At 36.0% G+C, this 26,262-nt stretch overlaps 1 protein-coding gene across 1 annotated transcript in view; it reads left to right on the forward strand.

The window, feature by feature from the left end:
• RNF19A (ring finger protein 19A, RBR E3 ubiquitin protein ligase) overlaps positions 1 to 26,262 on the forward strand; it is a 70,570-nt gene that overhangs the window by 35,690 nt on the left and 8,618 nt on the right. Inside the window, exons 3-10 of the mRNA XM_082364301.1 lie at positions 984 to 1,192; positions 5,836 to 5,980; positions 6,815 to 6,977; positions 10,117 to 10,231; positions 10,733 to 10,894; positions 16,316 to 16,529; positions 18,020 to 18,163; positions 18,834 to 24,966. Coding sequence (XP_082220427.1) covers positions 984 to 1,192; positions 5,836 to 5,980; positions 6,815 to 6,977; positions 10,117 to 10,231; positions 10,733 to 10,894; positions 16,316 to 16,529; positions 18,020 to 18,163; positions 18,834 to 19,527 — 1,846 coding nt within the window. The 3' untranslated portion in view covers positions 19,528 to 24,966. The remainder of the gene's footprint in view (positions 1 to 983; positions 1,193 to 5,835; positions 5,981 to 6,814; positions 6,978 to 10,116; positions 10,232 to 10,732; positions 10,895 to 16,315; positions 16,530 to 18,019; positions 18,164 to 18,833; positions 24,967 to 26,262) is intronic.

A 26,262-nucleotide genomic window follows, 5' to 3' on the forward strand; every position in this document is an offset into this window, starting at 1 on the left:
GTGTATCAATAGTTCCTTTTTGTTGTTGAGTAGTATCCCATGGTATATATGCATCATAATTTGTTTAGCCATTTCCCTGTTGAAGAAGGACATCTGGGCTGTTTCCAGTTTTGGGGTTATTACAAATAAAGCTGCTGTAAACATTTGTATACAGGCTTTTGTGTGAACATAAGTTTTCATTTCTCTGGGATAAATGTCTAAGAGTGCCCAGAGTTTATTTTAAGTCAGAAATTCTTAAAGTGCCAAAAATATTAACTCAGAAAATAGATATTAGTCACAAATCTGCTGTTCTCAGTCTTTTATCTGAAGCAAAATAAAAAATTTCCTGATGGAGAAATTAAAGTTTGTATACCTTTTATTAGGAGATTGGCACCAAAGACAACTTCTGCCATGCATCTTAAAAACAAAAATATGAGAATTTATGCATAAATACAAGATATTCACAAAATGTATGAATTGGCCTCATTTGCCATTAACTGATAGGTATAGCTGATCCATAGTCATTATAATTTTAAATAGGTAATTTTTTTATCTTTCTGATTTTAGCATTAACAAGTAGTTGTAAAAATTAGAAATATGTACGTATATAAAGAAGAAAAAACCCTAATACCAGGGAAACTACTGTTAAGACTTTTGGTATATTTCTTTTTAGTCTTTTCTATGTGCATATAATACTAACTTAATAGAATTTTAGGACTAGGCTATATATACAGTTTGGTGTCCTAGTTAAAAGTTGAAAGTTAAAAGTTGAAAATTAAACTTTAATAATTTTTTTAGGCATTTATATGTCTTCATTTGTGAACTGTTTATTTTTTCCCCATTTTTATATTGATTAGATAGATAGTTTTAGGGTTTATGACTGTTAGCTCATGCATAAATAGAAAACTTTTTCAGGAATAGCATTTCAATTGGATAGTATTTTTACTTAATGAGTATCTCTTACTTTACATCACATTTTAAATCTTTTTTCTTGTTCCTTAAAGGTATGCTGTGATAGCATTTGGATGTGCTAGCTGTCCAAAATTAACTTGTGGGCGAGAAGGCTGTGGAACAGAGTTTTGCTACCACTGTAAACAGATTTGGCACCCCAATCAGACCTGTGATGCTGCTCGACAGGAGAGAGCCCAGAGTTTACGTCTGAGAACTATACGTTCTTCATCCATTAGTTATAGTCAAGAGTCTGGAGCAGCAGGTATTTACATCCAACTTCTTCTAGTAAATATTTGACACATATAGAACACCAGTTATTTTAATTTAAAAATGCAATATTCAGTCCCTGTGTCCTTTCAATTTTCAAAAGTGTTTTACGTGTTAGCATTTCTGTCCCAGAAGCACTCATTCTTTCTGTAGAAGAAAGTGGTATTGAGTTGGAAAGATTTTATTGTCCAAAAAAAAAGGAAGAAAGGAAGTGTCAGTGATGATTTATATAACTGATAGCTGAAGATGGTCTAAAACTGATGTTTAGAAAGGTGTTTTATGCAAAGCTTAGCAACTATTTTTACAAAAATATAATTTTGAATATATTACCCTTAGAGATTATTTCTCATTGTATAAATATCACCCAGTTACAAATTTAAAACAGTATTTATTTTTGGAATCCTTTTCATTTACATGTTTTGTGAAATACAATTTTTATTTACAGATATTACCAATTCCAGGATCAGGGATTCAGAATCATACCTTAGTGAGGAGTACACTAAGAACTTTGTGTCTTTGGCTAGGAATTTAAAAATTACTTGGAGATCTATACATGAGCAAACATATACATCTCATAAATCTTAAAAAATTTTTTAAAAGTCTGACCATCTTAATGTTCTTTGAATAAAAATTCAAAAAAACTAATATTTCACATTCATAGAATTTTCACTGTTTATTGGAACTTCAGTCATTTTTAGAAAAATATTAACTTTTTTCATTGATTATAAAAGGAAAAAACTTGGAAAATACAGAAATTTATCAAGAAAATAATTTACATTCCTACCAGCAGTGTATTAAAATAGTCATGTACTTTATGCTACTAGAAAAGAAAAGTCTTAATATTTAAAGTTGAATTTAAAATTAAATAAACTTTAAATTCAACACTTAATATTTTATACAGTGGACATGGATTTTCTTGCTTGTTCACTGATTGACTTGTTTTATTTCCTTTCCTAAAGATTTGGGGTAGAACTCCAAAGGTATTAATAATAATCTGTAGGTATTGGTTCAGAAGCAATTCAGAGAGGACCTGAGTATACCTAAACTGTCCTCTGTAGAGTCAGCTATAGCTATTAAGTGGTCCCCCTTGGAAATGATATCTAAGTGGGGATGGATATTTATCGCTTACAGGACACACAGACATATAGAGTAGGAGAATGGACTCTGGAATCATCGTCTGGATTCGAATTCCAGCTTCTTCACTTATTCTCTGTGTGACCCTGAGCAAGTTACTTGCCTCATCTATAAGATAAAGATACTAATAATACTTAAGTCCATAAGGTTGAAACATTTCCTGGCTCATAGTAAGTGCTCTGGCTATATGAGATAGGGAAACTTAGAGAAACCACAGTCCCCTGCTAGAGATTTGCATATATCTGAGCCATCATTAAAGAAAAAAAGAAAAAGAAAAGAAATGACTAAGAGATGACTTTTGTTATTAATTTTAAAGTAAACATCATGATTTAGTCATCCCAATGAATGTTGGTCTTCCTCATAGTCTTCGTGGGAGATTTTATGTTTATTTAGCAGTGCTATCCTGGAATGCCTTACTGGTCATAACCCTTATACATTCACTTAAAATTATCCCTTTAATGTGAGTTTGATTTCTGGGGATAACCAAAAGTTCCTTTGCAGCAAAGTTTAACACCTAGAGTAACATACCAAGTTGAATCACTGGTTTGGTGTGGATCCAAAGTAAGATGTGCTTATATGATCATGAGTGTGACTTTGTATATATATAAAGTAGCTTTGAAAGTAATTATGAAAAAAAAACTTCCAAATGATTTGAGTTAAATAGTAGCATTGTTGGAATAGCCTCCCTCCCAAGGTGATTATTTTAAAAAATAAACTTCATTTGGAATTTTTCCATGTTGATTTAAAAATCTTATCTCATTGTTCTGAAAATATAAGGTACATGCATTTTCACCTACAGTGTTCCAAAAATCAAAGCTCTCAGAACAAAAGTTCAGTGGTAGTTTCCTTGATGTAATCTATAAAAAAATTAAAACCTTGAACTTGGCTTTTCACTGACTTGTGGAAAGACAAGAGGAAAGGGAACTACCATCTGAAATAGTTTTATTAATTCCTATTGTTCTAGATATCGTGGTATTTTTTGGTCTCTCATTATCATGATACATTAAAAAATAGTCTGCACTTTTAATAATAATTGCTTGGTATAATAATAATAATTGGTTGACTATTTCTTTCTAATCAGTTACCTGAAGTTAAATAAGTATGCTTAATTATATGGTACATTAAATAATTTCTATTATGATTATATTTGTCTTTAAACTCTGACAGTATTGCATCTACATGAGACTCTTATAGCTACCAGGGAGTTAACACACTTTGAGTTACTGCATTTTAAATGAAACACATATTTTTCATTTTTGTCTTTATGAAAATATATTTAATTGGCTCAGCTCCCCACCTACCTCTATCCCCTATTACTACCACCCCTAAAGATAATCACTGTTAACATTTTGTTGTAAGTCTTTATAGGCAATGTGGCAGGGGCAGGGGAGTTTCAAAACAAGTTTTGAGAACATAATATTTGGTAACCCAGTGTTTTTTTCTTAATATGACAATGGCACATAATTTAACAACAAATAGAAATATAGTAATTTAAAAAGACAAAAGCTTTGCCAAACACTTTAAATAGAAATGGAAAACCTTTTTTTTTTTTTTTTTTTTGGTATAAAGGAGCTGTGGATTAATTGTTGCTTGGGGAGTGGGGCATCATTTGACCGTCTAATCATTAAAACAATTTTATTTAGGATTTTTGCATTTTGAGACAATTTTGAGAGAAACACATTATCTAATGTGCACAGTAAAATTTTTTTTTTCCAGTTTGTTGTTCCAGAAACGAGACAAAGGAGACAAAACAGCTTTTTGTAGACAAGTATACAGAGAGTGAAAGCATGCAAGTACAAATATATAAAGAGACACATACCATTAGATTGCTTATGGTGTTAATTCTCTAACATGTAATCTTAGCATATTAAAAGCCTTTTTTGTGTTTTTAGAACCATGAAAATGTATGGGAATATCACCTGTCAGTTTGTTCTGAAGATTGCGTATGTCAGAGCCAAAGCCTGAGTCTTTTTACTCTCACCTCTAATTGGGATATTTACTATTTGAGAATACTCTGAAATGAGGAAGTTTATCAATTAATATGCCACTTAAGCAGTTAGTATTAGCATTTCTTTAATTTAACGTACTAGCTATTATATTAGCGATAAAAGCCAACTTTTTTTCATTCATGCCCAGTGTTAAAAACATTTTCATGCAGACTTTGTGTTCTTTGGATCATTTAAATCATGACTTATGGATTTTTTAATTTTTATATTCTAGTAATTATGTGTTTTGGTCTGGCTGCATAGAATTGTCAGTTTGCTCAAAATTGTTTGAATCGTTAAAACAGTAATTGTGAGCATCGACCAGTTCTTAAGTTAAAAAACAGCTTTGGCCCTAAATGAAGCGCTAAGGAAACCTGAATTCACTGATAAAGCACAGGTAAAATTTGACCATAAAACTTGTAGAAAGGAAAATAGAATATAGCTTAATGCTTATCATGTAAGAAATTGGAACAAATACTTGAATTCAGTGGTTTGCACGATACATATCTTTTCTTAACTGTCTTATATGTAGTTCGAAAATACAGCTGATTACTAGTAACAGTAAATAATTACTGGTTGCTATTTAGATAGATGCCAAAGTTCAAAATAGTTGCATAATTTGAGATAACTCTTATTCTGTGTTAGCGATTCCTGAAGTTATGTACCACTTGATTGTAACTTGGCATCTTTGTGCATTGTAACCATATTACTATACACGAAGCATACCACAGCATTTGAATAAATGAATAAAATGGACAAAGTTAACTAATTAAAAACGGTCATGAGCATAACCAACAAATGGTTGCTTTAATTCTGAAACTATTTTCCATTAAGTGTTTATAACCATACAACCCTTACTTAACCTCTTGCCTCCTCCCTTTTATCTGAGTTCTGATTCTTTGCAAGGCCCATCTGTCTATTGTATGAATTAAAATACGAGAAAAAGGCTGCTTTTCTACAGATACCTGTATTATTTTTACAGTGCCTATAGTTGATGTTACCTAGAAGAGAGATGTAAACTCATAGTGCTTTTTTTATGTAGTGCTTCAGGTTACTCTCGAATTGTCACTTCCTGTTAGTATTCATTCACTAAAGGAATAGTATACAGAATATCTACATTTAATTTAAGTGGTGATGGTTAGAAAAGTCCTGGAACTTGAAGTGCTGCTCCTTGAAGACAGCTGTGGGGTAGGGACAAAGACAAACTTTATATAGTTCCCGGTTTGCCTAGAGCTGCCCTTGGTTCTCATTTCTCTTTTTATTATTTTGTTATTCTTTATTCTCATTGTTCTGCTACTGTTGGAAAAATGTTTACAGTTTGAAAATTTAATGTAAAATATGTTCCTTTCCTTGGAAGGGAAAAAAAAAGTGCTTTATATGCTAAAATTAGCAGGCTAAAGCTATCGGTTAACAAACTATACATGTTAAGATATTTTGGCAGTGCTATAAATGATTATCTACTAGAAATTGTTATTTTTAGACCAGTCTTGTATACTAAACATGTCTGTTTTCCTAATAGCTGATGATATAAAACCATGTCCACGGTGTGCTGCTTATATAATAAAGATGAATGATGGGAGCTGTAATCACATGACATGTGCTGTCTGTGGTTGTGAGTTTTGTTGGTTGTGTATGAAAGAAATCTCGGATTTACATTATCTAAGGTAAGCTTATAGAAGGGGCTATTTATATCTAAATATAATTTTATGTTGTAAGACAAAAGGACTTTTTTTTGAAAAAGCATTATGCTTAGTATTTTTAAGCTTGGAATTTATATGATACTTGAAGAGATCTATTTTATTCTAGCTACATAAATTTAACAGGGACCCAATTATTGTGCCAGTCATTTGAGATTAATAACTAGTCAAAAACAGGAAACAGAAATTTCTTCTTTTTTTGTTTGGCTTTGTTTTGTTTGTCTGTTTTTTGGCTGCACCACGCAGCTTGTGGAATATTAGTTTCCCCGACCAGGAATTGAACCTGGGCCCGACAGTGAAAGCGCCAAGTCCTAACCACTGGACTGACAGGGAATTCCCGGCTTTGTTTTTTGTTAAAATAGAAAGTTAGCATTTAATACCCTATGTAATTATGGTAGGTCATAAATATTTCCATTTAATTTTCTCATATATAAATTTCCTCATTTAGACCACAGTGAGTTTATGATATAATCAGATAATTATGTGCCTAAAACAGGGATAAAGTAAGCATATTTTGCATGAATTTACTCTTCAAAAACTAACCTAAGGTGTTGAGGCTAATGGAGGACTAAGGATAAATGTTTAACCTGAATCCCAGTTATCAGTATCCTTTTAATGTAATTTATGGTGGTTCTTACCTTGATTTTTTAGCTTTTAGTAAACTCAGAATTCAAAGAAAGGGGAAAAAACCCTCATTCCTAAATTTGAGAATTCTTTTATAGTCATTGCTGAATGTATTGCAGTAAATTGGTACTGTGATGTTTTGCAACAGTTACTTTACATTGTAATTTTTTCCTTTAGTCCATCAGGATGTACTTTTTGGGGGAAGAAACCCTGGAGCCGAAAGAAGAAAATATTGTGGCAGCTGGGAACACTTGTTGGTGCTCCCGTAGGAATTGCTTTAATAGCTGGCATTGCTATCCCTGCCATGATTATTGGCATTCCTGTATATGTGGGCCGTAAGGTAAAATGCTTGATTCCTTGTTAATTTATTATCTTATTTTAAATCTTTAGATTTAGGATTGATGGTTTTGCTTTGTGTTTGTTTTGTTTTTTATTTGTTTATTTGTTTTGAAAGACAAAGGTCATTTTTAGTATCTTAAGTGTAAAACAGTTACTATTTTTTCATAAGGTAATAAATTTTCAGTGTTTGGCAAGCTTATATGTATGCATAAAAAGTAGACTTGCTTTAAAATTATCTGAATCTGAAAACTTCAGTACATTTGCATTATAAACTTTACATATAAAATATTAAAGAATCCACACCTGACATTTTTTCTCATGGGTATGTCCTTGTGAAGTCAGGTCTATAAGGTTAATAGAGAAATAACATATGCCCTCAGGCAAAGAATAATTAGCCAGTTCCTGAATTATTTCCAACTTCAATTCAAAGTTTTTTTTTCTTCAGGTTACTGCTATTAGTAAATAAACTATTTTGTAGATTACAACAATTTTGTGAAAGTCCGAACACCCAATACTTGCCACTGGCCTGAGTGATGGATTATACTTCATTGGCTAAGCAAATAATTATTTTTTGAAAGATTAAAGGGATAATTTACAAAGTGGCTAAGAAGTCTGCTGCTGCCTAAATTAGTAGAATATCAGAATTGAGAAGTAACCTCAGAAATTATCTAGTCCCAACCCTGTACCCAAGCAGAACAAAGTATAGGAATTTTAAAAAGGGGAACTAACATTTGTTGAGTTCTAACTGTGTGGTAGATATTTTATATACTTCGACTCATTTTAACCTCACAGCAATTTATATGTTAGAATATTGAAGTTTAGGAAAATTTATGTAATTTATATTTAGTTACACAGGAGGAAGCAGAGCTGGGATTTAAACCCACATGCACAAATTCTTTATATAAGATCCCTGATAAATTTCAAGCTATCCATTTGGGCACTTCAGTGATGGGGAAACCACCAACTCATGAGGCAGCCCATTCTGTTGCCAGGGAGCTATAAGTGTTAGAAGATTCTTATGTTGAGTCAGAATCCATTTCCCTTTTAATTGTTTCATTTAATTCTAGTTCTGACTTTCAGGACTCAAGACAAGGCTGATCCTCTTTCATACAACAGCCATGTTTTTTTATGTTCAACACATATTAATTTTATAATCAGAAATAACAGTACATACTGTTTTTTTAATTAGCTTGAGACTGAGGACAAACAGATATTTATGGGCCAAATGTTTATTTCAGAAGGTAATTGTTTAAAGTCCCAAACATAATACTGATTATAATAACTTTTCATAAGTTGTCCAAAGCAGGGTTTTGCCGAAAACAAAACTATTCAGATACTTAGAAGTAGAAGGGAAAGAAAGACGGTTGTACTGCATACACCTACAAATAATTTATAGAGGAGAGATTATTTACCTCATTGTTCAGTCTTAGGTGCAGTAACAAGTCTCCTTTTTTCAAACCTGTACTTAAATGGTTGCAAGTTGATGAATTAGTTTTCCATTGAAACAGTGTTCTCTGGGGTGTGTAGGGTTATAAACCAGCCCAGGAAAACCTATTAAATTGATAACGTACCTAAAAGCTGAGCCTTTCTTTACAATAACAAATAGAAAATGTGGCACAAAATAGTAAAACAGAAAAAATTAAGTTGAACCAGAAGTAGTGGGATGATATGACCACTGTAATTGAACACTGGTGCTTGAGGATGCAGAATTTTCTGGAAGACTCTCCTGGCAGCCTGCCTTTGCAGTCTGCTCCATCAGTTTGTAGCTTTGGCTTTTTTCTGCTTCAGTGCTGAGTTTTGTAGGAATGGGGGTGGCGAGGAACAGGTATTAGCTAGAGTACTGAAGGATAATGAAAGGTACTTTGGGAAGGTCTGCCATCTCTGCCTGTATGGACTATTTAGGAAGTGTAGAGACCTATTCCCTGGAACATATAGTCAGTTCTGGGAAACAGAATTCTGACTAGGAAATAGAAATGTTCCTTGTCCCATGCATGTTTTGCCCACCTCCCCATCCCAGCTTTTTCACTGTTTAATACATCCCATAAGATTCATTGTACTTTACAGCCTTCAAAATAACCACATAATAATGATAGATTACTTTATTATTGCCTCATCTGTAATATTGTTTTTAAGTCAAGTATTTTACTTTAGAGACTACCTGTACACTTTTGAGGCTGTTTTGAATCTGTCGTGAAACAGGGGGAAATGTACTTTATTAGCTTTAGCCCTTGAAAATCACAAGAACAAAGATACTGAGCTATTTCCTGAAGTTCATATAATATCTTACAAGTAACTTTCATGGTGATATTAAGTTCTGTTTATTAACAACACCTGTACTCTGCAAAGATGCCAAGTAGATCTAACTCCTGTCCTCTAGCAACACTATTTGTTCTTTTTTTCTCTCTGTACCCTTACTTTGAGCTATAAATGAGAGCCCAGGATCCTGAGTCATTTGATAACATTGTTCTTCATAAAAAGGGATCTGAGAAAAAAATTGATTCTATTTAGTGATGTTTGCTTATTAGTACTGCCTTTTAAGGTCAGGGTTTTTTTTGTTTTTTTTATTTTTTATTTTTTTTAACATCTTCATTGGAGTATAATTGCTTTACAATGGTGTGTTAGTTTCTGCTTTATAACAAAGTGAATCAGCTATACATATTGCTTTTTTTTTTAAAGACTGTGTAAACCTCTCCTAGGAGCCAATATTTACTAATTAGGGATGCTTATTTAGAAATCTGTGCAATGATACATTTCTTAGAAGTAATCCTATTGATCAAACATCCAACTCATAACTATGTTGAAAATAATGTTCTTAATTCCTTCTTCTTTGCTCAAAACATGATTTATACTGTTCTTGAATAAGATTATAAGGACTACTTTTACTCAAGATTGTTTAAACACAGAGTAAAATCTATTAAATCACTGTCTTATGTAACCAGATTATTAATAAGGAGCAAATTATGTGTAAGAATATGGTTTAAGAACAATAATATGTTTACCTTGAATTTGGACACTTAACTATGAAATTATAAGGTAAATCACTTTAAACTTCTAACAAATGTAGGTCTATTTCATTTAAATTAAATATGTAATATTTTTTTTCTTTAACCCATCACCCCCATTTTTCTTTTTAATTCAAGATTCACAATCGATATGAAGGCAAGGATGTTTCAAAGCACAAACGGAATTTGGCCATAGCAGGTGGTGTAACATTGTCTGTAATCGTATCTCCAGTTGTAGCTGCAGTAACTGTAGGTAAGAAATGCTTAAAAATTCTAATTACCTCAAATTTTATAGAATTAAAGTTTTGTGGAAGAATTTTGAAAAACAGAGCATTATATTGTTGAAGAGTTACTTTTTTTTATTTATTTAGGGACAGTTTGAGCCTACAGAAAGCCTCTCATTCTGTAACTGTATTGGTTAAAAGTAATATAAACTCAAGAGCCTAGCCTTAGGGATAGTTGGTAAATTGTTAGTGGTTAATATCCCTTCCTCCCCACCAAAATACCGTTTAGAGCCCTGGCACTGAAAAAGAAAAAAGATTTACATCTTTTTTTTAACCTCATATGTGTCACCTGAGGCTAGAAGCTTTGAATCTGCTTGCATCCTTTAATAGTTGGGTAAATCCACTTTTGGCAAGAGTTGCAGAACCCTAACACTTTTCTCCTGTACACCTTCTCTTGAAAAGACTTACTGAAATGTGTGTTTCTGTAATTTATTTTTTGGTTTGTAATGACCAATTTAATTCCTCTTTAGGTATTGGTGTTCCTATTATGTTAGCTTATGTCTATGGTGTTGTTCCGATTTCTCTCTGTCGAAGCGGAGGTTGTGGAGTCTCAGCAGGCAATGGAAAAGGAGTCAGGATTGAATTTGATGATGAAAATGATATAAATGTTGGTGGGACAAACACAGCTGTAGGTAAGTCCTTTCAGCAAAGGAAGAAAATGTACTTACTAGTAGTAATTGTGTAAGGCTATAGGTAACATGCAAGTCAGAATTCCCATTGCTCTCTTACTAGCCCTAATAGTATTCACCCAGAAGTACATCAGAGAAATGAGCTGCTGAGGAAAGGTGAATGGATGAAAGAGGGTGGAATGGTTCTGGGTACCTATAACCTCCGATGGAAATGTAATGTCTTAGAAATTCTAGACTTTTAATCTTTAATTTTGTGTAAAATGTTACAAGTCAGTAATAAAAGGACAGAAGAGAACTGCAGTTCATAAAAGAAGAAATGCAGATGCCCAATGAGTAGAAAATATCTTTAACCTAATGTTATTCAAAGAAATAGGAATTATAACAAAAACTGGAACATACAAAGGCCCGCATAGACTACCATTAGGAGTACAAGTTAATAAGCTTTTTAAAATGTGCGTGTTCTTGTTAAAGAAATTCCCACAGTTCTCATTAAAGAAATTGTCTTAGGGAAGTACAGGCATACCTTGGAGATGTTGTAGGTTCGGTTCCAGACCACCGCAATAAAGCAAATATCACAATAAAGCAAGACATGAATTTTTGGGTTTCCCACTGCATATAAAAGTTATGTTTACACTACTGTATATTAAGTATCTACCTTAATTTAAAAATACTTTATTGCTAAAAAATTTTAATCATCATGTGAGCCTTCAGCAAATCATAATCCTTCTGCCAGTGGAGGTGGCTAGAGTACACCAGATGTTGGTGGCTGCTGACTGATCAGGGTGGTGGTTACTGAAGGCTGGGGTGGCTGTGGGAATTTCTTAAAATACGACAACAGTGAAGTTTGCCGTATCAATTGGCTCTTCCTTTCATGAATGATTTCACATGCAATGCAGTTTGGTAGCATTTTACCCACAGTAGAACTTCTTTCAAAATTGGAGTCAGTCCTCTCAAGTCCTGCCACTGCTTTATCAACTAAATTTATGTAATATTCTACATCCTTTGTTGTCATTTCAAGTCTTCATAGCGTCTTCGACAGGAGTAGATTCTATCTCAAGAAACCACTTTCTTTGCTTATTCATCAGAAGCAGCTACTCATTCATGAAAGTTTTATCATGAGATTGCAGCAGTTCAGTCACATCTTCAGGCTGCACTTCTAGTTCTCTTGCTCTTTCCACCACATCTGTAGTTACCTTCTCCACTGAAGTCTTGAACCCCTCAGTCATCCATGACAGTTGGAATCAGCTTCTTTCCAACTCCTGTTAATGTCGATATTTTGACCACTTCCCATGAAACTGTGAATGTACTTAATGGCATCTAGAATGGTGTATCCTTTCCAGAAGGTTTTCAATTTACTTTGTCCAGATTCATCAGAGGACTCATTGTCTGTGGCAGCTATAGCCTTACAGAATGTATTTCTTAACTCATAAGACTTGAAATTTGAAATGACTTCTTGATCTGTGGGCTACAGAATGGGTGTTGTGTTTGCAGGCATGAAAACATTAATCTTGTCCTACATCTCCATCAGAGCTCTTGGGTCACCAGGTGCATTGTCAATGAACCAGTAATATTTTGAAAGGAATCTTTTGTTTTCTGAGCAGTAGGTCTCAATAGTGGGCTTAAAATATTCAGTCAGCTATGTTGTAAATAGATGTGCTGTCATCCAGGATTTGTTGTTCCATTTAAGGAGCACAAGCAGAGTAGATTTAGCCTAATTCCTAAGGGCCCTAGGATTTTTGGAATGGTAAATGAGCACTGGCTTCAACTTCAAGTCACCAGCTGCACTGGCCCCTGATAAGAGGGTCATCCTGTCCTTTGAAGCTTCAAAGCCAGGCATTGACTTCTCCTCTCTAGCTATGAGAGTCCTGGACAGCATCTTCTTCCAATATAACGTGTTTCATCTGTATTAAAAATCTGTTATTTAGTGTAGCTACCTTCATTAAGCATCTTAACTAGATCTTCTGGATAACTTGCTGCAGCTTCTACATCAGCACTTGCTGCTTCACCTTGCATTTTTATGTTATGGAGATGGCTTCTCTCCTTAAAGCTCATGAACCAACTCTGCTAGCTTCAAACTTTTCTTCTGCAGTGTCCTCACCTCTCTCAGCCTTTGTAGAATTAAAGACAGTTAGGGCCTTGTTCTGGATTAGGCTTTGGCTTGAGGGAATGTTGTGGCTGTTTTGATCTTCTATCCAAACTACTACAGCTTTTTCCATATCAGCAATAGGCTGTTTTGCTTTCTTATCATTCACGTGTTCACTGGAGTAGGACTTTTAATTTCTTTCAAGACTTTTTCCTTTGCGTTCACAGCTTGGCTAAGTGGCACAAAAGGCCTAGCATTTCAGCCTGCCCTGGCTTTCAATGTACCTTCCTCACTAAGCTTAATCATTTCTACCTTTTGATTTAAAGTGAGAGATGTGCAATTCTTCTTTTCACTTAAACATTTAAGAGGCCATTGTAGGCCATCTTATTAATTGGCCTAATTTCAATATTGTTTTGTCTTAGGGAATAGGGAGGCCTGAGGAGAAGGGAGAGAGATGGGGGAACAGCCCATTGGTGGAGTGGTCAGAACACATACACATTTATCAATTAAGTTAGCTGTCATATATGGGTGCAGTTCATGGCACCCCAAAACAATGACAACAGTAACATGAAAGATCACTGATCGCCATAACAAATATAATAATAATGAAAAAGTTTGCAATATTCCAAGAATTACCAAAATGTGACACAGAGACGCAAAGTGAGCAAATGATGTTGGGAAAATGGCACTGATAGACTTGCTTAAAGCAGGGTTGTCACAAACCTTTCACTTGTTTAAAAAACAAAACACAGTATCTTTTTTTCTTTTTTTTTTAAATTAATTAATTAATTTATTTTTGGCTGCATTGGGTCTTCGTTGCTGCGCGCGGGCTTTGTCTAATTGCAGCGAGCAGGGGCTATTCTTCGTTGTGTTGCAGGGGCTTCCCACTGCTGTGGCTTCTCTTGTTGTGGAGCACGGGCTCTAGGCGCACGGGCTTAGTTGCTCCGCGGCATGTGGGCTCTTCCCGGACCAGGGCTCGAATCCGTGTCCCCTGCATTGGCAGATGGATTCTTAACTACTGCGCCACCAGGGAAGTCCCAACACAGTATCTTTGAAGCACAATAAACTGAGGTTTGCCTGTAATCAGGCATATGTGCACAGATAATGTTCTCTTCCTTACCTCCCGTTCTCTCTTGAACTCACTCCAATCAGATTTTGGTCCCTTCCATTCCAAAATTTCCTCTCTACCACTCCACCAAAGCAGAGTCACCATTCACCTCCATGTTACCAAATATAGTGGTCAATTCTTGATTTTCACCTTACTGTAACAGTACACCTGACATGGTAGAGCATGCCCTCCTTCTTAAAACATTTTCTGTACTTGTTTTCTGGATAACCACTTCTCATCTCATCATATCTCCTGGCCACTCCTTCTCAGTTTTCTTTGCTGGTTCATTTTCCTCTCCTAACCTCTAAATTTTGGAGTTTCCCAGGGCTCTCGGTTCTCAGATTTCTCTTCTTTATCTACACTCACTCCCTAGGTAATCTCCTCTGTTAAATAATATATAGACAAACCACTCTTCAGTTTATGTTTAGGCTAGAACTGTCCTCTAAACTTCAATTTGTACATCTAACTCTTCTACCTAAGCTGCACTGGAACGTCTAACAAGAATTCCAAGCTTAACTTCTCTGTAACCAGACTCTTCACTCTAAAACCTGTTGTCCTCTCAGTCATCCTTCCCTTGTTAAGTAGCCTCTTCATTCTTGCTGTTGCTGTGCCAGAACCTTTGCTGATGATGACTCTCCCTTCTCCCTTGTTACCCTACGTCTGATCCGTCAGCAAGTTCTGCTGCTTCCTTCAGTATTTAGCCATAATTCCACCATTTCTCACCATCTCTACTGCTATTCCACTAGTCCAAGCTACTCCCTTTTATCCTGGGTTATAGTAATAGCCTCTTAAGTGATCCATCAGCTTTCAGCTTCCACTCACCATTCCACATAATGACATTTCTAAAACATAAGTTAGATCTAACTTGTGTTCAGAATTCTCCCAATGCTTCTAACTGTACCGGGGGCAGGGGGATGGAATCCACAGTCCCTACCATGGCCCATAAGTCCCCCTCTGGTCTTTCCTGAGCTACATCTCTGAACCCTTCCCTTGTACCACCTGTCCTTAATGTTGAGGATGCCAAATATACTTCCACTTATAGGCTTTTAAACTTGCAGTTTCCTCTACCTGGAATACTCTTCCCCCAGATAATTTCATGGCTCACCTCTTCACTGCCTTTGAGTCTCTACAGGTGTTACTTATCAGAGAGGCCTTCTCTGATCATACTGTATAAAACAGTACACAGGCGCTTGCGTGTGCACACACGCACCCGCACCCGCACTCCTCATCACTCTCACTCCCCTTTACTCTGCTTTATTTTTTCTCATAGCATTTATCACCATATAATTTTATTTATTGCTCTCCCCAGCTAGAATGTAAGCTTTTTGAGGGCAGGTTGTTCGTCTCTTTGATCCACTGTGTCCCCAGTACTTAGAAACAGAGTTGGGTTATATAATAGGAACTCAAATATTGGAGCAAATAAATAAATCCTTCAATATAAAGCCTGTGAAAAGTACTGTAAGATTGGAATATAGTGGTATCAGATCTTGAAATAGCTTGTAGACAGTCAGAACTGTGGAATATATCAAGAAGTCAACTTTTGACCCATTCTTATTGACCTAGAGAATACTGAGCTCTTTAAATGACACCCTTATTGAAAACTGTCACATAATTTTCTCAAAGTCAGCTAAATTCTTCAACCATCAGGTTCTTTATAGAATTCCTAAATCTTCTCAATTTTCTTGTAAAGTACAGGCATACTTCATTTTATTGCACTTTGCAGCTAATTACATTTTTTGCAGATTGAAGGCTTGTGGCAACCCTGAGTTGTCAGATAGATGATGGTTAGCATTTTTTTTTAGCAATAAAGTATTTTTTAATCACTGTATGTACATTTTTTTTAGACCTAATGCTATTGCACACTTTAGTATAGTGTAAACATAACTTTTATATGCACTGGGAAACCCAGAAATTCATGTGACTCACTTTATTGTGATATTTGCTTTATTGCCATGGTCTGGAACCAAACCCACAATACGTATCTCCAAGGTATGCCTGTAGTGACCATTTAAAACTGAGGGCGTCCTTAATCCAACTTTACCCTGTGAGATATTTCCCTTTACTCTTATCCCACGGTTATGTTATGTGTCCCTGACTCCAGACACCTTTTCTATTCCTGTGTATGTTTTATACTTAATATGAAAATATGTCCTATCTGAAATCATGGCAGACTTTATGGAGAGGGAAATCAATAATCACACTTACTTAATTTCTTTGACATATTTGCATTTAGACACAACTTCAGTAGCAGAAGCAAGACACAACCCTAGCATAGGGGAGGGAAGTGTTGGTGGTTTGACGGGCAGTTTGAGTGCAAGTGGAAGCCACATGGATCGAATAGGAGCCATCCGGGACAACCTGAGTGAAACGGCCAGCACCATGGCCCTCGCTGGGGCCAGCATCACAGGGAGTCTGTCAGGAAGTGCCATGGTAAACTGCTTTCACAGGTAAGAAGACTGTGCTTTGTTTTGTTTGGTTTTGGTTTTGCCTTAACTACAAATTAGTAATTATTATAGATGAGGAGAGTTTTGAACACAAAGCAAGACGATGACATATAATCCTACTGTGTCAGGGTTGAAAACAGTAAGGTTTCAAAAACTGAAATTTAGTGGTACACAGTGAGGAAGGAGATTTGATGAGGTAAAAACCAAGTCTAAGGGATAACATTATGCCATTTTTTTCACTGCACTTGTCAGATTTTATGTTATGAGACAGTGCTGGAGCTGCTTCGGTGAATACTGTAAAGGCAGTGATTAAGCTTGGACCTTACCTCTGGAGGTGGCCACAGCTGTTAGGAAATGAGACACTGGCTGAAGCCTGAGGGAGCAGGTGGAGTCAGGATATCCGGAAATGCACGAACTGAGGCCAAGAGAGTCTGCCTGGCTCCTTTTATGTATTAATGGTTATTTAATTCTCACGAAGTCTTTTACCCAAAGCCATGTAGATAAGTAGGATAAGTTAAAGCATTTTTATCTTCTCTTGTTTCCTCTTTAATTTACTTTTCTTTACTTCTGTTTATTAGCTTTGGGGGTTTTTCTAAACGTAGGGGAGAGTACATGAATTAAAAGATAAATCAGTTATATTTATCTTATTTTTAGGTAGTGTGCTTTTAAACACAAACTCTTAAGTTATAGTGGTGTATATTATGTCTCTTTTTTTGATAAATTTATTTATTTATTTTTGGCTGCGTTGGGTCTGCTGCTGCGGGCGGGCTTTCTCTAGTTGCGGCGAGCGGGGGCTACTCTTAGTTGTAGTGCATGGTCTTCTCGCTGCAGTGGCTTCTCTTGTTGCAGCGCACAGGCTCTAGGTGCACGGGCTTCAATAGTTGTGGCTCGCAGGCTCTAGAACACAGGCTCAGTAGTTGCGGTGCACGGGCTTAGTTGTTCTGCGGCATGTGGGATCTTCCCGGACCAGGGCTCAAACCCGTATCCCCTGTGTTGGCAGGCAGATTCTTAACCACTGCGCCACCAGGGACGTCCCTATTATGTCTTTTTTAAAGAGTCAGGTGTTAAATTTGGAACCATTTTTAATACATAGATGCCCAGGATTTTTTGAGTCACTGATTTGTCAGGTAGGATGGTTTTTAATGTATTCCGATTTGGTGTTTTGCACTGAAGCGTGGCGAGCAAAGCACCACATCATAAGTAAGAATATTGGAGCATGTTTAAGTTAAAATCCTTTATGTTCTTTTTGTATTACTCTGTTATTACCTTACTTGGCAAACAGCTAATTTTACCATTTTATCTGGTTGGCTGGTACTGTTCAATGTGCTGCAGTAGAATTTGAATAATCAAATAAAAGGAAACTTAAAAAAATAATGTTTATAGTTGTTTCTAAAATAGCTTCTTGTTACTAAATTATTTAAAGATACATTCTCGTATTATAGTAGTGTTGATATTATATGTAATTTTCTTTTTCTAATACCCCCCTCTTTAAGATTGGAAGTACAAGCAGATGTACAGAAAGAACGGTACAGTCTAAGTGGAGAATCTGGCACAGTCAGTTTGGGAACAGTTAGTGATAATGCCAGCACCAAGGCAATGGCAGGATCCATTCTGAATTCCTACATCCCACTGGACAAGTAAGGAAAAAATTGTTATCAAGTCAGAAGTATTTTTAAAATTAATTTGTAAAGAATTATCCCTATCATTAGGCACAATTATTGTGAATAATGGTTATCTACTATTAGGTTCTCTGCAAAAAGAAAAAGAAAGTGGTGAGATGTCCAGAATAGGCAGATCCATAGAGACAGAAAGTAGGTTAGTGGTTGCTAGGGTTTGGGGGGAGGGAAGAATGGGAACTGGCTGCTAATGGGTTTCTTTTGGGGATGATGAAAATGTTCTGAAGTTCAATAGTGGTGATGGTTGCAAACTCTGTGAATATACTATAAACCACTGAATTGTGCACTTTAAACAGGTGAATTTTATGATATGCAAATTATATCTCAATACAACTGTTCTGAAAAAAAAATGGAGAAGGTAGCATAGTACCTGGAATAGCATAAGCAATGAGTGTAGTTGCTGCTTCTGTTTTATTTATTTTAAATTGAAGTATTATTTTAAAGATAGTCCTCTTATTTCAAGCAACTTTTTTCTATTAGTAGAATGTATCCTGCATTAATTTGTTCTAATAGCTTTTATATAGTCTTTGAAGTTTTCACACAGAAGCCTCTCCCCCTTTGCTGTCATTTGCATTTTTTTTTTTTAAAAAGAGGAAGTCAGAAATTTACATGTGTTACTCTTATGTTCCAGAGAAGGCAACAGTATGGAGGTTCAGGTAGATATCGAGTCAAAGCCATCCAAATTCAGGCACAACAGTGGAAGCAGCAGTGTGGAGGATGGCAGTGCCACCCGAAGTCATCCTGGGGGTTCGTCCAGTGGCTTGCCTGAAGGTAATAAATCCAGTGCCACCAAGTGGTCCAAAGAAGCAGCAGCAGGAAAGAAATCAAAAAGTGGTAAACTGAGGAAAAAGAGTAACATGAAGATAAACGAGACCAGAGAGGACATGGATGCCCAGCTGTTGGAGCAGCAGAGCACGAACTCGAGTGAGTGCGAGGCGCCGTCGCTCAGTGACAGCGTGCCTTCTGTGGCGGAGTCCCACTCGAGTCATGTTTCCGAATTTAGCTGTTCTGACCTAGAAGGCATGAAAGCTTCTTGCAGTCATGGTTCCACTGATTATCACACCCGCTTTGCTACTGTTAACGTTCTTCCCGAGGTAGAAAACGACCGTCTGGAAAATTCCCCCCACCAATGTAGCATTTCTGTGCTCACTAAAACTGCTTCATGTTCAGAAGTTGCGCAGTTGAATCATATTGCTGAAGAACATGGTAACAGTGGAATAAAAACCAATATTGATTTATATTTTGGCAGTGCACTAAAAGAAGCAAATAACAACCACTCACGTCAGACAATGGAATTAAAAGTTGCAATTCAGACTGATATATAGACCTATAAATGCTGCAGAATAATTACCACTTGAAAAACCTTGTTTGGAGCTGGCTGAACTACACGTGACTCTTTTAAGTTTCAAGTTGCCAGCAAACGCTGGGTTACATAATCATAATGCAGATACATTTTCCGTGTTCAGCAAAGCATTGTGTTTCATGTGGATCTTAATTACCAAACTATGAAATGAAGGCTTTAAAAGTGCATTATTGTAAGGACAGTAATTCTTAAGAGAATTATGTTTTGGGTGTTTGCCACAAAACATTGCTTGAAGCACATACTTGTGTATTTAGATAGAAATTTGGCTTAATTTATAATCAATATAAAATACTAATGCAGTTCTACAGCATTCTTATGAAGAGAACTTGAGGCTTAGGGCTAAGTGGTTAGTGACATTTTATTGAAACCACTAAAAGATACTGTTTAAAGAACCTTGCAGGTTACTCTCAGTATATGATACACTTTGTAACATTTCTATTCATAACTGGGCATAAATTTCATTTTTTTCTTCATATGCAGTGTGGATATATACAGCTTAATGCAGCCCATTTGCTACCATTTGGATACTTAGACACTTTGAGCAAGATTGTGGCAGTTTTTGCACAACTTTGAAATAGAAATACCTGGTCCCCTATATATCTTGTATATTGTTGCCATCTTAGAAGAAAAGTGTAAAAGTAGGTAATTAAGTATACTGACAGCACCAAATAAAATATATAAAACTGCAAAATAAAATTCCATTAGTTTATAAGTATTACAAAAAAGTCACCTTTCACTAAGGGGAAGTTTGCACCCCACTGATTCTTGGTGCCTTCAGAATAGAGTAGATTTTAAGGGCCTGCTTGTTTGAGGGTTTTGCTGTATTGTTTTCCATAATGTCCTCTCTAGCCACCTTGGATTATGTAGAAAAATACAGGATAGAGAAACATAAATATGATTAACAATAACAATGCTGAAAAAGTATTAGCCTACCAAAGACACACTCAGGCTTGAGTGAATAACTTTACATAACCTCAGTTTTTAGCACATGTATATCTTCTCCAATCATGAAATCAAAGCACGGTGCAGAGTTTGTACCAAGTACTAAGGAGGGGTCTGTATATGGCTGGCTTTATTTTCCTTTGCTTTTGTTTATGGAAGACGTTCAGCTGACATAAACAGAAGTTGGCCAAAATATTGCCTATACTGTTAACTTCCAGTATAATTCACTTAAATAAAACAGGCTAACCTCAGTGATGGCAGTTAAAATATTCCATCTTATGTGTTTCTTTTAAGTATTACCATTATGGTGCTACAGAGCTTTTTCTTTTGATAAAAAGAAAAATGCCATGGGCTGCAGTCTTCTTTCATCATTTTTCTCACCAGGCCCATTAATATGCTTATAACACTAGTGCCAGTTATTTTATTTGATAATGCTTATTATGGTATTTGTATATTTGTCTGCATTCCATTTTGTTCAATAGTGAGCGTGTAAACTGCATACATGAAATAAATGTAAATACTAATGTATCGCTGCCTTATGGTTTGTGCACTGACATTTTTATAAGAACAGGAATATTCATTTGCCATGTGGCAAATTCGTAAATATTGCAAGCCACTGAGAGGATTCTGCATTCTAGTCTCAGCCTAGAGGGAAGCATCTGCTGAACTTCTCAACAAACAGTGTTAGAAACTATCCTTTCTTCATGTCGAATACCTGCCTTTCCTCCAGAAAGAAGCTGCTTTATTCATCAACATAAATTCATTTTTTTAAAGTATGTTGGTTGAAAAGTAAATAGATCTATCATTTAAATTGTGAAGAGATAAGCATTATAAATCCTCATCTTAAAAGACAAGTAGGGTTTCCCTAGTGGCGCAGTGGTTAAGAATCCACCTGCCAATGCAGGGGACGCGGGTTCGAGCCCTGGTCCGGGAAGATCCCACATGCCGCGGAGCAACTAAGCCCGTGCACCACAACTACTGAGCCTGCACTCTAGAGCCCGTGAGCTACAACTACTGAGCCCACATGCCACAACTACTGAGCCCGTGCACCTAGAGCCTATGCTCTGCAACAAGAGAAGCCACTGCAATGAGAAGCCTGCGCGCCACAACGAAGAGTAGCCCCCGCTCGCCGCAACTAGAGAAAGCCCACGTGCAGCAACGAAGACCCAACGCAGCCAAAAATAAATAAATAAATAAATTCGTAAAATAAAAACAAAGATTAAAAAAAAAAAAAGTAAAAAGGTCTCAAAAGACTGTTTTAAGAGATTCTACTCTGGCAACATTAGATTATGAAACTAGAGCCATTTAAATTCAAGCTAATGATTGTAATGAAACGCTTTCTATTCTCATAGCCTCTATAAAATACATAGATGGTTTTTCTGTTTTCCTGTTACATAGTTAATACTTCATGAAAATAATATGTATGAATATGTTGACTGCCTTCTTGACATTTCTGTAAAAAGCTAAAGAGTAAATGGAAAGCTAATGATCTTGGGAGGAATACAGCGAAGGCGGTGCCGAGTTAGGAGGCCTGTGCGTTCAGTGCACCCCATCCCTCTCCTGGTTGTACCCCAACCAGTACTGCCTCAGTCTCACTTGAAAAATGGTCTAATCCTTTCAACTGACTTCAGAAGTTCCTTCAAACTTGGATTAATAAAGGACCTAACCAGATTCCTCTGGAGCTCAACCTTGGGCTACCATAGCATAAGAGAATACTCCACAGTTCAAGACAGGCCTTTAACACATCAAAATCTTTTAAAAGCCCTTTACACTTTGCTTTCTTTAAGGCCTATGGGGAAAATCGCATAGTAGTGAGAGAAAGAATACACAGATAGTGATCATATACCCTACTGTTCATTGTGTGGGCTACCAGTTTAACTGAATTCTCTTAAATGTACAAATTTCCAGCTTCAGAGCACTGAATTAGTAAGCTTTTTATGTTAAATTTATACAATTCATCTTTCTTATTTTCACCAGAAATTGGGTTAATTTGTAAATATGTAAGATTTTCCATAGCATATTGTCTAGTTAAATACAAATTTTGGAGAGGTTCCCCATGATGATGGAGAAGGAAGACTCTAAACTCACCTCCTCCCACGGGCACACCAAAATTACAACGATTTACAGAGTAATTATCTATGAAAACGACCCGAAGACTAGCAGAAAAGATTTTCCACAGCTAAAGATATAAAGAAGAGGCCACAACAGATGCGTAGGAGGGGTGGAGACTCGGTATAGTCAGGACTCACACCCCCAGGTCAGTGACCCACAAATGGGAGGAATATCACAAGCACAGAGGTCCTGCCCAAGGAGTGAGGGGTCTGAGCCCCATGTTGGGCTCCTAGCCCAGGAGTTCTGCACCGAAAGATGAGCCCCCAGGACATCTGGTTTTGAAAATAGGGCTTTTTAAAAACAGGCTGATTCTAAAAAGCAGAGCTTACGTTTGAGAGCTGGAGGGCTATAGGATAGAGAGACTGTGCTCTTAGAGGGCACATGCAAAATCTCACATGCTCCGGGTCCCAGTGCAGAGGGAGAAATTCGAAAGGAGCCCAGTCCTAGACCCACTCGCTTTTGCACAGCAAAGGAAACCATCTATCAAGTGAAAAGGCAGCCTACTGAGTGGAAGGAGATATTTGCAAATGATATGTGTGATAAGAGGTTAATATCCAAAATATATGAAGAACTCATACAACTGAATATCAAAAAGAAATTCCGTTAAAAAAATGGGCAGAGGACCTGAATAGACGTTTTTCCAGAAAAGACATACAGATGGCCAACAGGCACATGAAAAGATGCTCAACATCACTATCATTAGGGAAATGCCAATCAAAACCACAGTGAGATAGCCCCTCACATCTGTCACAATGACTGTAATCAAAAAGACAACAAAAACAACAAGTATTGGCGAGGATGTGGAGAAAAGGGGACCATCCTGCGCTGTTGGTAGGAATGTAATTTGGTACGGCCACTATGGAGAACAGTATGGAAGCCCCTCAAGAGACTGAAAGTGGAATTACCAAATGATCCAGCAATTCCACTTCTGGGTATTTTTCTGAAGAAACAAAAACACTAATTTGAAAAGATATATGCACTGCTATCTTCATAGCAGCATTATTTACAATAGGCAAGATATGGAAGCAGTCTAAGTGCCCATCAGTAGGTGAATGGATAGAGAAGGTGTGTATGTGTGTGTGTGTACACACACACACACACACACACACACACACACACACACAAGTTTGGCCAAAAAGTTCGTTCGGGTTTTTCCATGTGACTATTAGCCATAAAAAAGAATGAAACTGTGCCATTTGCAGCAACATGGATGGATGTATAGGGCATTATGCTAAGTGAGGTAAGTCAAAGACAAATATCATATGATCTCACTTATATGTGGGATCTAAAAAAGCAAAATGAAAACAGACTCATAGATAAAGAGAACAAATGGGTGGTTGCCAGATTCGGGGGAAGTAGGGTGCTGTGGGCAAAATAAGTGATGAGGATTAAAAGATACAAACTTCCAGTTATAAAATAAATGAGCCCCAGGGATGTAATATACATCCTAAAGAATATGGTCAATAATATTGTAATAACTTTGGAGACAGATGGTTACTAGATTTATCGTAACAATCATTTTGTAATGTATGTAAATGTCAAATCACTATGTAGTACACCTGAAACTAACATAATATTGTATGTCAACTATATTTCAATTAAAAAGTTAAAAAATAAACTTTGATCACCAAAGGATAAAATATATGTTGAAAACCATCAGAGCTATTAATTCATACATAACATGAGCAAAACACCTAAACTCCTACTCCTTATATCATTTTGCCAATTTTAGTCAATTAAGATTTTCAGCTACATTTTATATGGCTCTTTTAATGGGTTTGTTTCATTTATTTCCCTTAAGTATGAGATATCATTGCTTAAAGCCAGTATTTACATATTGGTTGTTTCTGGATGCCCAAAATAGTATTCTAAACCTGGGGAGAGTTATAGCATTTTGGTAGCCATCATTTAATATATGAATAGTGAAGGAGAGTTTGCGGTTTATAAGTTTAGTTGTAATTTAATTGCTACATTTCCTATGCCAGTGAGAATCTTTGTGATTTCTGCCAATTTATTTATTTATTCATTCAACAAAGAGAGTAAATCTGGAGATACAGCATTGTACCAAATAAACAGATTCTCTGGTTTCAGCAAGCTTATAGTCAAGAGAGTGACATAAATAATAAACATATACACATACCTTAAAATAATGTCAGATAATGGTTGCTATGAAAATATGGGATGGGGGAAAAAGTGACCAGAAGTATTGGGTAGTGCTGTTTTATACAGGGCAAACTGGAAAGATGTCTTCTTAGGTGACATTGGTACAAAGATCTAAAGGAAATGAGGGAGGAACTATGAAGACATACCTATTGGATGAACATTCCAGAAAGAGATCTTCCCCCAGGTGAGTTAATGGACGAGTTAGACATCAGTCTTGGAATTTGTTTGATATCTAGAAATATGTTGGCCACCTTGTTTTTCTTGGAGAGTGTCTTGACTGTTCTTAGCACTTTACATTTCTATAAACATTTTAGAATAACCTTGTTGCATTCCATCAATTTTGGTTGGGATTGCACTGAACCTATAATTATTCCTCTAGAGATCTTTCACATCTTTTCTTAAATTTTATTCCCGGGTACTTGATTTTTTAGGTATCATTTTCTGTTTGTTAGTATATAGAAATGTGGCTAATTTTTATGTAATGATTTTGCATCTAGGGAACAGTACTCTTAATTCCAAGAGTTTATCTCTAGATTCTTTGAGATTTGTCTATACACAGTCATCATCTGTGAATAATTATTTTTTTATTTAACAAACACTTTTACAGTGCTTTGTAGTGTCAAACACTTTCTATGTACTTTTAAAATATTCTCATTTACTCTTTACAACAATCCTGTGAAGGAGGTACTCATTATCCCCATTTTACAGATGAGGAAACTGAGATACAGAGTTAGCATTTTGCCCAGAATTACATTGCTGGTTAGTGGCAGAACAGGGATTCAAATCTTCCTCTTTGATCGCCACATCATATATTTCTTTTTCTGGCCCATTTGGACTGGCTAGGACTTCAAGTGCATAATGCTGAATAGCAGTGGTTTTGGGGGCATTGTTAACTCATTAATCTCAAAGGGAACCCTTTCAACATTTCAACCATTAATTATGATATTTATATTTCAGTTATATTTGTAGATACCCTTTATCAAAATTATTAAATTCTTTTCTAACAGTTTGCCAGGAATGTTTACCTTGGGAAATATGCTGAATTTTATTGGCTGCTATTTCTGGGGGAGGGTCATCTATCATGTAATTGCGATTTATTCCTTTAATGTGTTAACATAGTGAATTTGTTTCTTCAAATGTTAAAACTAACCTCCTGGGATAAACTTCAATATCAGAGTATGTAAGACTGGAATTATGTCTTCCTTGAATGTTTGGTAGAAATTGTTATTAAGGCTGTCTGGACCTTCTGAATTGTTTTTTTTTTAATACCACGGAGGTCCACATTTTCAGGGTTAGTAAGCAATTCCTTTTCATTTACATAATAGGAGCAGCAAGGCGTGGCAATTTCTTTCCTCTGTGATCACAGAGTTTGCTAATCCTAGAGTGTGGCAATTTGCTGGTTGTCTGGTGCTGACATAGTCCTGCTTTTATTGTTTTTCTTTGCAGCTTTTTGCCTAATAATGTTGGAACACCTTTTCTG

This window comes from Balaenoptera borealis (assembly GCF_965194805.1).
Source record: "Balaenoptera borealis genome assembly, chromosome: 17".
Lineage (NCBI taxonomy): Eukaryota > Metazoa > Chordata > Mammalia > Artiodactyla > Balaenopteridae > Balaenoptera > Balaenoptera borealis.